The sequence below is a fragment of the Anthonomus grandis genome, chromosome 8 (assembly GCF_022605725.1).
Source record: "Anthonomus grandis grandis chromosome 8, icAntGran1.3, whole genome shotgun sequence".
NCBI classification, from domain to species: Eukaryota; Metazoa; Arthropoda; class Insecta; order Coleoptera; family Curculionidae; genus Anthonomus; species Anthonomus grandis.
Genome location: NC_065553.1, coordinates 20081040 through 20097010, shown reverse-complemented (window position 1 = coordinate 20097010; position 15971 = coordinate 20081040). Strand labels below are relative to the sequence as shown.

Below are 15971 nucleotides of genomic sequence, written 5' to 3'. Positions count from 1 at the left end.
TTTTTTTCTTATTTCCAGGAAAATTAAAGCCGATTTCTTCCAGGAAATTAAAATAGTTTCTTATATTTCCTATACTTTTGAGATCATTTTTCATTTTTTCAATAATTTCTTATTTTATTAAAACAGTTGTGATCTTCGACGTTTTAAAATAAGAAACGATTGTCAGAAATGAGAAATTATGTCAAGAATCTTAAAGAAATAAATAATTTATTTTCAATTTTCTTAGCGAGTCATAGAAAAATCATCTATAATAAATATAAAATGAATGTGGCTTGATAAAAGATTAAAATTTTCTTCCATTAGAAACGACTGGCAACAAGGCTTCAAATGTTGGAAATTTTTTTTAAAATAAGAAACGATTGTCAGAAATGAGAAATTATGTCAAGAATCTTAAAGAAATAAATAATTTATTTTCAATTTTCTTAGCGAGTCATAGAAAAATCATCTATAATAAATATAAAATGAATGTGGCTTGATAAAAGATTAAAATTTTCTTCCATTAGAAACGACTGGCAACAAGGCTTCAAATGTTGGAAATAATAATTTTTGTTATTAATTTTCTGGATGAAATTTTCATTATTCTTTCGAGTATCTAGTAAGTTATTTCTGCCACTTAGTTAAAACATTATTCCTAATTTCTTCCGGGTAGTTAAAGTCGTTCATTTTTTTTTTAAAACAGTTGAGCAGTGGCGCCACGCCCCCCCCCCCCCCCCCAGAAAAGCTAGGGAGAAAAAACATAAAAAACATATATTGAGTTACGCAACATATTTAAGTAGTACAATACAAAACGAAATAATAAATGCATGTAACACAAATATTTTACAAAAAATAATAGCAGAAATAAAATCTGCAAAATAGTATGCAATCTTGGCAGATGAGACAACTGATATTACCAAAATAGAGCAGTTTGTTCTTTGCGTTCGGTACGTATGCGATAATTTATCTATTAAAGAGTCCTTTCTTCAATTTATTCCGGTAACTTCAACCACTGAGCATAATTTAACAAAAACAATTATCGAAAAGTTGACAAACTGGAGTTTAGATTTAAATAATCTTAAAGGCCAGGGTTACGATGGGGCAGCGGCAATGAGTTTTTTAACTAAAAAAGTAAATGAAATGCCGGATAATGAGAGATCAAGACGAGACAGATTAAAACAACTTTGTGCCACTAGATGGGTTCAAAGACAAGATTCAGTAAGCGTAATGAGAGAGCTTTTAAATTCTGTGGTATTGGCTTTAGAAGAAATAGCTGAGTGTCCAGACAAAGAACCGTCTACTTGTAGCAAGTTGTTACTAAACACCTTAAGTACATCAGAATTCCTCATTACTCTTTATGTAATTGAACATGTTTTTGCATTTACCACTCCGTTATCAAAGTTGCTGCAATCAGTTAATATTGATTTAGGCAAAGCAATATTACTGGCTGAAGATTGCTTAAAAGAGCTTAAAGATTTACGTCATAAAGCAGATAATAGTTTTGCAACTATTTTTGCAGAGGCAACAAAAATATAAACCATTTATTTGGTTTAGAAATAACAAAACCACGCATAACTATCAGACAAAAAAATAGGGCAAATTTTGAAACTAACACAACTGAAGAATATTTCAGAATATCAATATTTATTCCGTTTTTAGATTGCGTCTTATTACAATTAGAAGAGAGATTTGTTAAACATAAAGATATATTACAATCATTTAACTGTCTGATTCCATCAGTAAATAAGAAACTTGATAATCAACTTCAAAGTCTTAAGTATTTGGTAAATTGTTATAAAAACGATTTAGAAAATTGTTCATTTACTATGGTTTCTGCTGAACTCAAACTTTGGTATAGAAAATTTGAAGCCTGTGCACCAGAAAAATATCCGAGCTCCGCTCTCGATGCCCTAGTAATGTGTGATCAGGATATATTTTCCAATATATTTATACTGTTCAAGATTTTTTGTACTTTACCTGAAAGCACAGCAACCCCTGAAAGAAAACTTTCTACACTTAAATTGTTAAAAACTTACTTACGAAATACAATAAGTGAAGACAGATTAAATGGTTTAACTCTTCTGTATGTATATCCAGAAATCTCAGTTAGTACCGAGGAAGTACTTAACGAAATGCAGCTTAAATCGAGGCAATCTTTTATTTTTCTTTATTTTTGGAGCTTTTAAATTAATAAAAGCATTTCAAAAACATGGTAATTATTTCTCCCTTCCTGATGAATAATACTATATCTCCGATAATAGGCCAAAAAAATTAACTAACATACACATACATACATAGTAAGTATATTGTATATTAAATGGTGACAAACCATGTTGCCCCCCCCAGGAATGAATCCTGGATACGCCACTGCAGTTGAGGTCGTTGAGGATCTGGAATAAGAAATGACTGTTACTGCCCGGAATAAATCAATGATGTCATCTTTTTAATTCTCATAACAGGATTATATTAAAATATTATATTATAATATTTTCATCATATGTTGTGAAATCCCAATTTTTTTATCATTGCGCCCAAGCAGTTTTTTATAATGTCTCTCACTTTTTCCAGGTTGTTGAGGTAATTTCTTATTTCTTCAATTAAAGTAGGTTTTTATTTCATTAAGACGATTATGAACTACCTGGAATGAGAAATGCCTCGAAAAATCAGAAATTACTTCAATGAATTATCCTCTGTAATAACTCGATATCATATGGATTTCTTTCGTTTTTCTAAGACCTTAATATTTGATTTCTTTAGTATCAGGTACTGCATCAACATTATCATTGCACCCAAGCCCAGACTGTTGAGGTCACTTATCATTTCTTTCGAGCAATTAAAGTTTCTTTTTATTTGAGACGGCTGGAAATGCGAAATTATTATAATTATCCGTTGTAATAACTGAATATAATATTGATTTATTTAGACCTTAATCGTTGATTTCTTTAGTATCAGGTACTGCAGCAACAAGTAGGAGTTCTCCAAGACTCCGCACACCAAAGAGATGAAAGGTACACGAGAGTGAAGGCTGAAAATGCTGCTTTACAAGCCAGGGTCATTATGCTTGAAGAACAACTGCGAGACACCGAAATGAGATGCGAAGAAAAAATACAAGTAAGTTTATTATGATAATGATGACTAAGAAATATTTGTCCTTTCCTGGCATTATGTTGTTGACTTAATCTTAGGACGAACAACGCAGATCGAAAGAACTCTCCCAACGAGTGGAGCGGGAAAAGCAACTGCAACTCGAAAACGCCTCGATTCGCCTTCAAAACTCAGAAGGCGAATGCGAAAAGCTCAAAGAGGAACTCACCAGGCAAAGAACGAAAATCGAAAAGCTCGAGCTGCAGAAGGACGAGCTGAATAATCAGGTGCAGGAGCTGAATTTTGAGCTTCAGGACGCCAAGGAGGAAGTTAAGAACGCTAGGGAAAGAGAAAATAGACTGATCAATGAGCACGAGAGTCAAGCTCAGCTTTTGGAGGAGCTTTCTAAGGAAATCGAGCGGTTAAAGTTGGAAAGTCGCATGCCGGCACTTCCTACCACCAGTCTTGAAACATTAAGGTTAGTATTTTCAGATAAATTTGAAACTATAGTCTAGTATATATCGCGTATTAACGGGTTAGTCGACAAAGAATAATTCATTTTCCAGTATATATGATACTATGGCTATATAAACTGGGACTGTTTTGAGTTTTGAGAAACATTCTGCATTTTTTTAATTTATAAGTTACAATAACAAGTTTGATAAACTTGGACATAATAGCATTTTTGGGTAGTATTATAAAAAATGGCTCATTTCAGCATCAACAGAAGTAAATTAGTAAATTAGTAGTTTAAATTAGTACATTTTCAATATAAAATTGGATGACTGATAAAATTTTTCACAAATTAAAAATTTGTGCTAAAAACGTTTTATGTGGCGTGGCACAGAGTACTCGCACCATCACGCAATTCTTTCATCAAGAGAAAAAATCCACAATTCCAACCATCACACCTGGACTTTTTCTTAAACCTCTAATAAAATTATTTTATTTTTCTTCTTAAATTTCTTAAAAACTTTATTTTCTAGCGTAAACCGGAGTTCTCTACCTTTAGTTCTCCATTAGGTATAGCTCCCTAGTTCTTGTTTAATCCATTATACGGCCGTTTTTATACACTGGTATCTATAGACCAATAATCCTTTCCTACAATAAACTGTATAATTCTGAAATTTTGAGAGGAACAATTAACATGTTTATGCCTTTAAACCGATTATAAAGAGTGTTTTTTAGAGGCGGAGAACTTTAAATTGAAATTAAACACAAAATATTTTATTGATATGAACGAATTTGCTTTTATATTAAAGAATTTTTTTTGGCATTAATATTTGAAAATGATTTCGGGCTGACCCCCACGGCTGGCACGTACGTGGCTTAATCTAGAGGTCCAATTTTCACACACTCTTTCCAGTACTGCAGGCTGTATTTCGGCAATCACGCGTCGTATGTTGGTTTCCAAGTGCTCAAGTGTTTCGGGTTTATCAGCGTAGACATGCGACTTAACATAGCCCCAAAGAAAATAATCTAATGGCGTCAAGTCGCACAAACGAGCTGGCCAGTTTACAGGTCCATTCCTTGAAATTATTCGTTGCTCGAATGTCTCTTCCAGTAAATTAATTGTTTGGCTGTATGGCACGTGGCACCGTCCTGCTAAAACCACAATTCTGCAATGCCTGCAACGACTTCCAATTGAGGCACAAAAAAGTTGGTTATCATGTTTCTGTATCGCTCACCGTTTACTGTAACGTTCTGACCATCAGCATTTCTGAAGACATAAGGGCCAATGATTGCAGCGGCCCATGAAGCGCACCAAACGGTTAGTTTTTCTGGATGTAACGGTTTTTCGCCAATAGCTCGTGGATTCTCATCCTCCCAAATTCGGCAATTCTGCTTGTTTACATAGCCATTTAACCAAAAGTGTGCTTCATCACTGAACAAAATTTTCATATGCAATCGTGGATCAACAGAAATCTTTCCTTTCGCCCATTCAGCTAATGTACGGCGCAAAAGATGATCCTGGGGTTTCAACAGAGAAAAACAAACCACCGAGAAGGGACAAAGCCGGGACCGATTTTTCTTGCGCATGTGCGAGCTTATTTGGTATACCTGTCTTATTGCCGGTCCCCTGCCAGCCGTCGGTTAGTCTGGTAATATTCGACGCCTAGTTCAGTCTAGTCAAGCGTTGCCTGAATTTTTCCTCAAAAAATAAAAGTTTGTTTAGAAGATTTTTTGTTTTCCATTATTTATCCTAAATGGTAATTTTTATAGTTGGCACTATACCGGGTGACACCGGAAAAAGGGAACACGCAATAACTTTTTTATTTTTCAAGATAAACATATGAAATTTGGTATGTCAATAGAATGGTTATAAAGGCATATTTTGACGTATTCAATTGTTTTTGATCACTTCCGGTTGAACCGGAAATGACACGAACTTTCTTATTTTTAATGAGACACCCAGTATATTTTTTCATACATTTGTTTATCTTGAAAAATAAAAAAGTTGTTGCGTGTTCCTATAACTTAACTATACCAACAGTAAAATAACGTAATAGTTTTGATTTCAAATTCCCAATAAAATTTTTAATCTATTAATTGTCGTATTTCTCTCCGTGTACGGAACTATTAAATTGCCAAAACGATTTTTCTCCGTTACTTTATATGTAGCGCCAGTCATTTAAGCCCGCTCAAGGGCACCAAAATTGGACCCCAGAAAATCAACGGTAAATGCGGGTTTTGTCGCTTCTCGGTAGTTCGTTTTTCTCTGGTTTCGACTCCTGGACAAGTTGAATTTTATATACTCGCAACCCGAGATCTTTGCGCAAAATTTTCCATAAAGTGGATGGACATAAGTTCACTTGTTGAGAACGACGACGAATTGACACATTTGGATCATTATCAAAACTATGCTGCACAGCAGCTATCGCTTGTTGCGTGCGCACTGTACGGCGTCTTACGGGATGCGTATTGTCGACTAGAGTAAAAGTATTACGAAAACGATCAACAGTTTCTCGAATTAATCTTTTTGAAGGACGATTATGAGCACCATAAAACTCACGTAATGCCCGATGTGTTTCTCGAATAGAACCATGTCTTTCAAAATATATTTGAACAATTTGGAAACGTTGCTCCGGCGTGAGTCTGTTTATGATGAATTGCCAAACCAAACTAATCTAAAAATAACCCAGAACTGTCAGGTCGGCTGTCATAAAAAACAGTATTGCCAAATGAAAGTTCTCCGCCTCTAAAAAAAACACCCTATACTATGTGAAAAAGTTGCCACATTTATCGTATTATAAATGTTTTTATAAAAGCGTTAATTATGTACTTTGAATGCTCTGTAAAGAGAATATCGTACCAACCGAAATGCTTCATACAGATTAGAAGAACTCCACGAGGAAATGTCTCAACTCCGCGCGGAAAACTCAACTTTACTAGAAACCAACGAAGAACTCCAAGCCAGTCTGCTACATGCCGGACTAGAAACTGGACGGATTTTGACCAACGGTGAAAATAGTCTTGCTCATGAGCTGGATGTAATGAGTCAAGATGACGTAAGTTTACAAAAAAAATCACAAACATTTTGAGTAAAATTACACTTTTTAGATCCATAAGGCTTTAAAGGAGCAACAGGAAGTGAACCGGCAACTCAGGACTTATATCGAAAGCATCTTGCTCAATATCGTGGAAAACCACCCTCAATTGCTTGAAGTTAAGTATCAAGCAAAACAGTGTTTTAAAAACTAACGATCTTATACTGATTTGTCAAACTTTATTGTGTGTTTTAAGTGTATTCCAGTTAAAAAGGTTGTTCAATTCTAAAAATGATTAAAATTAATTATTTAGACTTGAAACAAACAGGGTACGTCAAAAAGAGTTATGAACTGGAATAATGTGCCGTCCCTATTATTCTCCTACAATGATTTTGTGATAATATTAAATCACTGTGATTATTTTTGATATATAGAGACAATATATTACTAGGCTTCAAAAAATTATTTCGCTTAGTAGTTCCTATGTTCAGATGGCCTATTTTTTCGAATATTTTAACACGTTTATTTCAAGTGAATTTTAATGTTTTTACGTGTATAAAAAGCTACATGTTTTAACAGTAAAGTTGTAAATATATGTAAAATGTATATTGTCTTAATTATGTAAATCAAGGTCATGTATTGTACATTTTTTAACCAAATATTATGATCCGTTTTTAAGTTATTAATAATAAAATAGATATATGTTTTATATAAAATGGCTTTTTGTTTTATTTTGAAAGATTTTATAGAGTAAAAAGGTAAGAACCCACAAAGAACAGAATCCTGTAAAATATATAATTCCTGTGAACAACAGATTTTATCTTGAGCTACAAGAACGTTAAAAAAAAAATAATTTTTTCTTGAATAGCTTTAATATCCGTATGGAATAAATTATGGATATTTAATGTATCTTTATAGTTTAGGCACCGTTCTGTTACCACTTTTTTATCAAAATTGGGAATGATTTTGCTGTAGCAAATACGTAATTCTATCGTCCCGAGAACTTCTTTTTAACGTCCCATAGTGGTTTTCGGGATGTCATAAAGTAGTAATTGTGCAGTGCTAGTTACTAAGAAGTTATGCAAACATTTTGATTCTCTTTCTTTGTCAACACAAATAATTTTATATGTCCATCTTTATTCTAAGTGATGGCTTTGTACCGGGGTTAATCTACTTCATATTGTATTTAATATAGCTGATATTATCGCTTACCGGAGTGGAAAAATATAAACGAAGCAAATTTTACTGTAAAAAATATACCAAGTCTAAATATTTAAATTTAATTTTTTAAAGAAGGTAGATAATTTTTTTTACTCCTCTTTACTCCTATGAATATAAGAAGTCTATAATTTAATAAAAATTCCATAAAATGTAAAAGTATTCGGATTTTAGCAAATTCATAAAATCATGCAATACCTTTTCACAAAATGGAGTCAAAAAAATATGGCGAATTGTTGTTAGAGTTACCAAGAAGTTTCTTTTGTTACTTCAAAGTAAAAATGACTTAGTAATAAGTAAATTATTTCAAAAAAATGCTACTATAAAGTATATTTTATTGCATAGTAGAAATAATTACTTAAAGGTAATTTGCTTTAATAGCCAAGGTGGCAAATATTACTTTTAAAGAAGAAATAAGGGTAACTATTTCGGTATGTTACTGATAATATTACTTTACAAAGTGTATTACTGCGTGGTAATATTTTGATGTTCCTATGTAGTCGCAAGAACTTGAAATTTAACTTTGTAATCGCGCTTACTTAAAAGTTCCCATTTAATCGTCCCACCGACCAAAATTTTCTACTTTATAGTAACGACGTTGTAAAGGTAATTAGGTCAGGTCGCTAAGCGGTATCAGCTACCATTAGAGTTACCGCAAAGTAATAATTACTATATAGTCAAGTATTAAGTTAATATTACGTATTTCTTACTACTATTTTTTACTTGGTAGTTATTTAAACTTATAAGATATTTTTTTGGTACCAGTTACCGATTTATTACTTGAATAAAGTAATATAATCAAACAATGTTGTAGTCGTAACTAAAATTGCTAGTTGAGTACCGGTAACCACATTAAAAATAGTTTCTGACATAATATGGTATCCATTGGCTCAAATCTTGAATGCATGTTTCGAGCAGTCGGTGTTTGCTGATGCGTTAAAAAAAAGCTAAAGTTATCCCGATCTATAAAAACAAAGGCGACAAACAGGATTGCAATAATTACAGACATGTTTCTCTTTTATCTGTATTCTCAAAAATAATAGAAAGAGCAATATATGATAGGTTACCTCACTTTTTGCAATAAAAAAAGGTTTTTTCTCTAAACCGATTTGGTTTTTTACCTAAAAGGTCGACGATAGAAGCAATATTTTGTTTTGTGAACAAGATAATGGAACAAATTGACAGAGGCTACCTTATACGTTTTTTTTATTTGTCAAAAGCCTTTGACACGATAGATCATAATCTACTTTTAACCAAAATTGAGAAATATGGGTTGAGAGGTTCAGTTGATAACATCAGGTCTTATTTAAGTAATAAGACCTGAACACATAGGACATGCCATATGTGTTCCCAATAAAAACTGAAACACTCGGGGAGTTACTTTTTCGCGAGTATTCGATATTTCCTCAGGTGTTCCTCAGGGATCTATAATGGGGCCTGTTTAATTTTTGGTGTTTAAATGAGTTAATAACTATAACCTCTTATTCAGATTGCTGATGACTTGTCATGTAATTGTCAGAGCCATCAGCTTTTATTTTATTATTTCGAACGGTTTAATATTATTTTAATATTTCGGTATCCTTTTTCCTGGGTGATTCAAGTTGCGACGATAAAAAATGCCGTATCTGCTGTGTCAACATTTCTTGGAACAAAACGCCCGGCCAAGAAATAGTTTTATTTTTGGGGAGTGCGCAGTGCTCTTATAACTTCTAAAGATTTCGATCGGTTTTATATTCTCGGAGCCGGGATAATAGGTTTTTTTGCTTTTTCTGATTTTTATTTAATTTTCATACATTACATAGTCTTTAACCATCTTAAAACTGCCTGATTTTTGTTTGATAATATATAAGTGTTTTTTTTGTCTAAAGTTTTTGGCTTTTATTATTGGACCGAACCGCGTATTGTATACGACGGGTAGTCTTACATTAATACGCACGCGACAGTAATCTTATTACCGAAAATGAATCCATACTGGCCAAGAAAACAAGCATTGCCATAACCGAAATGTCAAGATGGTGTCGCCAGAATAGGCTAAAACTTCATATTTCGAAAACAAATATTGTCTCTTACAGACATATGATAGGTCGCTTTATGCATCTTTAGAGAGTAAGAGTATCCCTCAGTAGGTTTCAGAGAGTAAGTTTCTGGGAGTGTTAATTGATCAGAAACTTTCCTGCAAAGGAGAAATTGAAGCGTTAACCGGGAAAATTCACAGAGCTTGTTATTCAATAAGGTATTTGAGAGACCAGTTGTGTTTGGAGTCTTTATTATGCATATGTACAATCAATTATTCAGTACAGTTTAATATTTTGGTACAACTCAGCTGGTTCAGATACAGTCATATTAGCCCAAAAAAGGTTAAATGAAAAATACCGAATCTTGTAGAAGATGTAGATCACACTTTCAAGGGCTTAAAATATGGCAGTGTCATGCTTGTACATTTTGAATATTTCCATAATAGCAAGAAATCATTTTACGTCCTTTCAAAAAAATTCAGATGTCTGCAATGTAATGACGACAAGGCAATGCAACAGTCTTAGAATTCGCTCACACCGAACGGCAATGCTTAAAAAATGTCCCTTTAAAATTGCATTATGGTGTATAGTGCCTTACTTGATAGTTTTAAAATTTTGTCAAGTGATCAAGTATTTAAATCTAGACTTAAACAATTATTGTGTGAAAATCCCTTTTATTCACTTAATAAATTTTATGACCACATATCGCAGACACTAAACTCATGCCTGTTTTAAATTAGTTGTTTGGAGTCAATTATTGTTATGATTTTTTGTATGTATTTAATTATGATTAACTTATGTAGCTGGGTAGTTGTAATAGTATTATATGATAAATTGTAAACTTCTGCTTTAATTATTTGATAATTGTGATGTTTCCATTTAAACTGATGACAAATAAACTTTATTATTATTATTAAATATAAACTGACAGCAAATTCCTTGAATAAGCTGACGTTTTTTTTCACGGTTAATCTCTGCTTTGCATTAATCGAGTCACATTTACGCTATGGGATTGCAAGCAATTGTTAAATTCACAGAATATCTGTTTTCCAAAAAAGCGGTTCATTATGCCTGTAATGTAACACTAAACCTCTTCTCGTTTTTTTCGTGATCTTCATTTTAACCCTTCGTTGTATCTACATTTGCTTAGTTTCGGCTATTTTTAAGCACAGTAAAAACGACCAGAATTCTGATAGAGCCAACCGTATTCTCTAATACCCTGACACCAATACCATAAACTTGTAGCTAAGGATTATTTTCTTGGTTATATAGCATACCCACATCAACTCTTTGTTTTATGATGCTATAAAAACCTAAAGTAATCTTCCTTAATATATATGTGAATCGCCAAACCTGAGCATTTTTAAAAGAAAAGGTAAGGTAATTTATGACGGAATACCTTGAAGATAATTAATATATCCATATTTTTAAAACCGTCTTAGTTAAAAATGAACTTTTCAGTTTCTTAATGCTTTATTGTTAGCTTATTGTTAGCCTGGCATATTTTAGTTAAAAAATACGTGTTTAAAAGTTTCTATCAAAATTTAATGCCATTTTTTACTAAATAGAAACAGTTTCACCACTACAAAAAAAAACTAACCGAAATAAAATATAAAAGTTATATTTATGAAATAAAATAAAAAGAATTAAAAAAAAAACTACATCTTCTCACTAATCAAATCAAGATTCACTAAATGCCTCATGGTGGGCCTTCCATGTGGACAGTTCCATGGTTGATCAATTTTCCCCATGTGATCAACAAGTTTTCGCATTTCCGTTTTAGAAAGCGCCGTGCCGATCATCACGCTTTTCCTGCACGCTCTGGACGCAAACATTGACCGTATCCTGGACGGTCTGCACGTCTTGTCTTGGCTGGAATCCTCTTGCAGCATGAAAATCATCTCGTCAATGTCGTTTTTACCGAAAATTGTGCGATCGCTCATAGGTACTGACGTAAGAAACAGTTTATCCTCTTCTTTTTTAAAATTAAAACCGCTCTTTTTAAAAATGTCTTCGTGTTCTAATAGAGTGCCTTTGGAGGCCGCCGTTAACTCTAAATACTTGGGTACGGCAAGATGCTGACAATCGATCACTGTATTTTCTTGAAGTTGCTCAAAGTTGTATTTTTCATCTGTGGCATGTTGATCAATAATAAACAAGTCATTGAGCAACTTGGCTATGATGAATCCCATGTTAAATTGTCCAATTATCTCCATTTTAATGAAATCCTCCTTTTTGATATGCTTATTCAGTTCATCTTCAGCAGATTTATTAGTTTCGGGGGCAATATTTGACCTAAACTTTACCTTAGTTGAATCAGACTCAATGTCGGCTTCTAAGTTGCTTTTAAAACTCTGTTTCAATGACCTAAAGTTGAGCTTTAAAGGAATTTCTTTTCTGGTCTGTGAAAGGTCTTCTTTGGGGGTATCTAAGGTAACATCTACATGTTTCACTTCTTTAATAAATGGTTCGTCTTCTTTGCTGAGTTTGCAAGCTATTTCTATCAGTTCATCAAGTTTCTTTTCAGCTTCATCTTTGCTAGACTTAATGTCATTCATTACATCACTTTTGTTGCTACCACTGTCAGACTTTGCTGAAGCCTTTCTAAATATATCCAGTAACTGTTGAGTTGTTTTGGGTTTAGTTCTGGTTACATTAAACTTTTCACCATTTAGGAATGTTGGCTCTGACATAATTGTAACATCTGACTTGGACTTTTTCTTAAAAGATTGCAGCAATTCTGGCTTATCACTTAGACTGCTGTCAGTGTTATGTCTTTTTAACCCTTTACTACTTGTAGAAATATTAAGATTTTGTACTTTCATTGTGGAAGGAAAGTCTTTCAAGGACTCTAATAAAGAAGCCTTTACTGCGGCCAACAGTAAATTTTCCTGGTCCAAAAAAACTTGTCTTTTATCCGGTGTGATATTTACGTCCACTATACATGCTTTTGTTGTAATATTCAAATAAACAAATGGATATTGTCTGTTGTTAAATTGTCTGTAAATTTCGTTGATTAGTTTTATTACTTTTGTGGGTTCACAAGGTCGTTGGTTTATATAAAAGAACTGCCTATCAGTGGAACTCCTACCATCTCCATGAAGGGCACTAGAGATTAAAAATTCTAAACTAAATGGCAATTTGTCCCCTGGTGCTAATGTAAGCCCATACTCCTCCAATATTTTCTCATCAGGTGTGACAAGATTTACATCTATTAGGGAGCTAAGCTGTTTTGTGCCAAATACACTGATAATATTCTCCCTGACTGTATTATGGCCTTCAGTAGCAACCACAGTGCTTTTAACACCTTTTGCAGTAGAATTAGTACAACTAAATTTAATTCCATTGGGCAACAAGCAATAGGCATATAAGAGATTACACATTTTTGCAAATTCCTTTTTAAGATTTTTTATAAATTCCTTCTTTCTTACTGGGAGAGTGGAAAATAGGTTTTTTAATGTAACAGTTGTTCCTTGCTGTCTAGCAGTTATTTCTTGTGATACTATGTTACCTCCATAGTCATACCTGAAAAAGAAATCAATAATATACAGGGAAAATACAAGTAAGTAAGAAAAAATTGATTAGAGACTCCAGCATTTGGTAAAGGTAAAAACACTTAAATTATAGGTTTCAAATTCACATGTTAACATAAATAAATTAAAATCATATCAGGGAGTCATAAAAAAATACAAGCCGCAGAGTCTGCAATAACTTAAAAGGACTGCAAAATAAATATACATTATAAAGGAATTCAGTATAATAAGATTTCCTCAAATACAATACTTTTACTTCCTTTCTAAACTTTGTATGTGTTTGAAAACCTAATGCATGAAAACCTAAGATGATTAAAACTTTTTTAGCAAAGTAAATATAGGACTATTGCACCAAAGTGCTCCTAAGAATTATTAACTGAATACTTGCCTTGTAATATATCGCTACTGCACCATACAAGTGAATTTTAATGATTCTTATAGACACTTTCAAGCAAATATTTTTGCAATATGCAAACTATATGCAACACTTTCAAGCAAATACGAGACAAAAACTGGTTTACAAGACTGTCTAAAAGACTTTTAAACCTTGAAATAAAAAATTGAAGAAAAACTCGTAGTACTACAACCCCAGAATACTATGCCATAAGAATTGTATGACTTAACTAAGTGCATAACAGAAGACAACTTTACCAAAAGAGTCTTGAATTTAATAATTTTTTTTCTAGTACCCCAACACTATTTTCAAGCTAAATGGTCAAAGCATCATCAGCAAAAGACCTAATATTTCCTCCCTTTTGAATAGAGGCAAGTTCATTAATATACCTAGATCAAAAATTAAGGAGTATGCTCCTATTTGACACTGACTTGAACCAATTGAAGTCTACACCTCTAAACCCATCAACCTCAAACTTTTGGAGTAACACATGATGATTGACACAATCAAATACTTTTAACAAGGCACAGAAAATTACTGTTGAAAGGAGGTTTTCACTTATGCCTAAATAAATAACTTCTTGAAGAGAGGAAATAGCATCTGATGATGCTTTTCCACTTGCTTACCTAAGAAAGAAAGAAGAAAAATTGGATTAAAGTTTCCAGGAGCATCAAGAGTCACCCCTTTTATAAAGAGGAATGCTGGGATATTCACTGCCCTCAAAAAAATATATTTAAGTAACAGATAACTGCTTGAAAGCCAGCATTGCTAACATGAATTAGAATTTTGATCAAGATGTCATCATAGCCAGGATAATTTTACTTTTGGAGGGTTTAAGGGCTTCTTCAATTTTAGAAATATCTATTGGCACTAAGAATAAATTAGAGACCCTCTTGCCTATCAGATAATTGAGAGGATTTGGTTGAGGATCATGCTGAGAAGGTGCACTTCTGCAATAAAACTCATTTAAATCATTTGGTAATAACTTTGATGAAGAGACTTGGGGATGATGACTCTTTTTTCCTTTAATCTCATTGACCTGGACCATGATTCTTTCTGAGTATTATTAGAACAAGCAATTTTGTTATTAAAGTAAATCTTTTTATAGATATTTTTAAGATCACATAAATAGTGCTAGAAAGAAAGTATCATCAAAATAGTTTTTTAGATAATGTAGGCATCTCATGTTTTTTCAAGCCTTTTTTATGCTTAGAATGTGTGTAATTTTACTGGCAACAATATTCAGATGGTGGAGTAGAGAATTTCCAAGTAGACTTTTTTGAATTCAAAAAAGTCCACTTGGAAAAAATAGGGTCTAATTTTTACACTAAGATGTGAGGTAATATTCTTGTAATGTTGTTTGTCAATAATGAGAACATATTATGGTAATATAAATTCTCAAAAATTTGTTTTCTGGTGCTTTTATAGTTTGGTTGAGTTGAGGAAAGTTGGATTTAATCTTTTTCTCATAATTTCAGGTGCAGCTTTTAGGAGTTGCTAAAAAGAGACCTTTACCCAGAATTTTATACTGCAAAAATGGACAGGAATAAAAATGACAATTTTATTGACCATAATGACTGATTACTCACTTCAGTTTTGTGGCAACATCAGTGGAATGATGCTTACTAACAATTTCAACATCAGACAAAGCACATAATGAGCTTAAAGCTTCACCTCTAAATCCCAAAGTGCTGATGCTTTCCAAGTCATCAAATTCCCTTAACTTTGAAGTGTAATGCTTCAAAGTTAGTGCTTGGAAGTTATCCTTGTGGACACCACTACCATTGTCAGACACTTCCAAGAGTTCTGATCCATATTCTTTAAGGTGTATATTAATAATATTGGCCTTGGCATCAATTGAGTTCTCGATAAGTTCTTTCATAGCTACAGCTAGAGTAAGCACTACTTGGCCTGAACATATTTGGTGCACTGTATCTTTCTTTATTGGCTTGATTTGTTTACTTTCTGCAGTGGTACAAGGAGCTTCGTCTAAGTCTATATCCATAATTTGGGGAAAAAAAATTGAGTTTATTTGGAATATTTTATAATATAATAAAAATAATATTTATTTTGTGTAAGTTAAGGTAAATGTAAACAAAAACAATTTGTAAAATTACATAGACAAATTTTTAGGTTATGTCTTTTTGAAATTTATCTGAGAAGTGACAGCTGTCAAATAGTAACTTTTCTAAGTTAATAAGTGACGTCATAATATTGTATTTGGATTCATTAATTAATAACGTGTTCTATTTGGTGTAATCCT

General features: G+C 32.8%; 2 protein-coding genes across 6 annotated transcripts in view; one reads left to right on the top strand and one right to left on the bottom strand.

The window, feature by feature from the left end:
- The window catches only part of LOC126739165 (rab11 family-interacting protein 4B), a 51319-nt gene extending 44055 nt beyond the window's left edge, over positions 1–7264 (top strand). For all 5 annotated transcript variants that reach the window (XM_050444720.1, XM_050444723.1, XM_050444722.1 and 2 more), the window contains 4 exons: positions 2923–3087; positions 3162–3538; positions 6395–6569; positions 6622–7264. In XM_050444720.1, the coding sequence (XP_050300677.1) occupies positions 2923–3087; positions 3162–3538; positions 6395–6569; positions 6622–6762 (858 nt within the window). In that variant the 3' untranslated portion in view covers positions 6763–7264. The remainder of the gene's footprint in view (positions 1–2922; positions 3088–3161; positions 3539–6394; positions 6570–6621) is intronic.
- A 4122-nt stretch (positions 7265–11386) lies between these two features.
- Positions 11387–15849, bottom strand: LOC126739775 (mismatch repair endonuclease PMS2). The gene is made up of 2 exons (XM_050445585.1): positions 15298–15849; positions 11387–13306 (listed from the first exon to the last, which is right to left on the bottom strand). Exons 1-2 carry the CDS (start codon positions 15711–15713, stop codon positions 11440–11442), a joined length of 2283 nt encoding a protein of 760 aa, XP_050301542.1. The 5' UTR covers positions 15714–15849; the 3' UTR covers positions 11387–11439.
- Between the last annotated feature and the right edge of the window lie 122 nt (positions 15850–15971).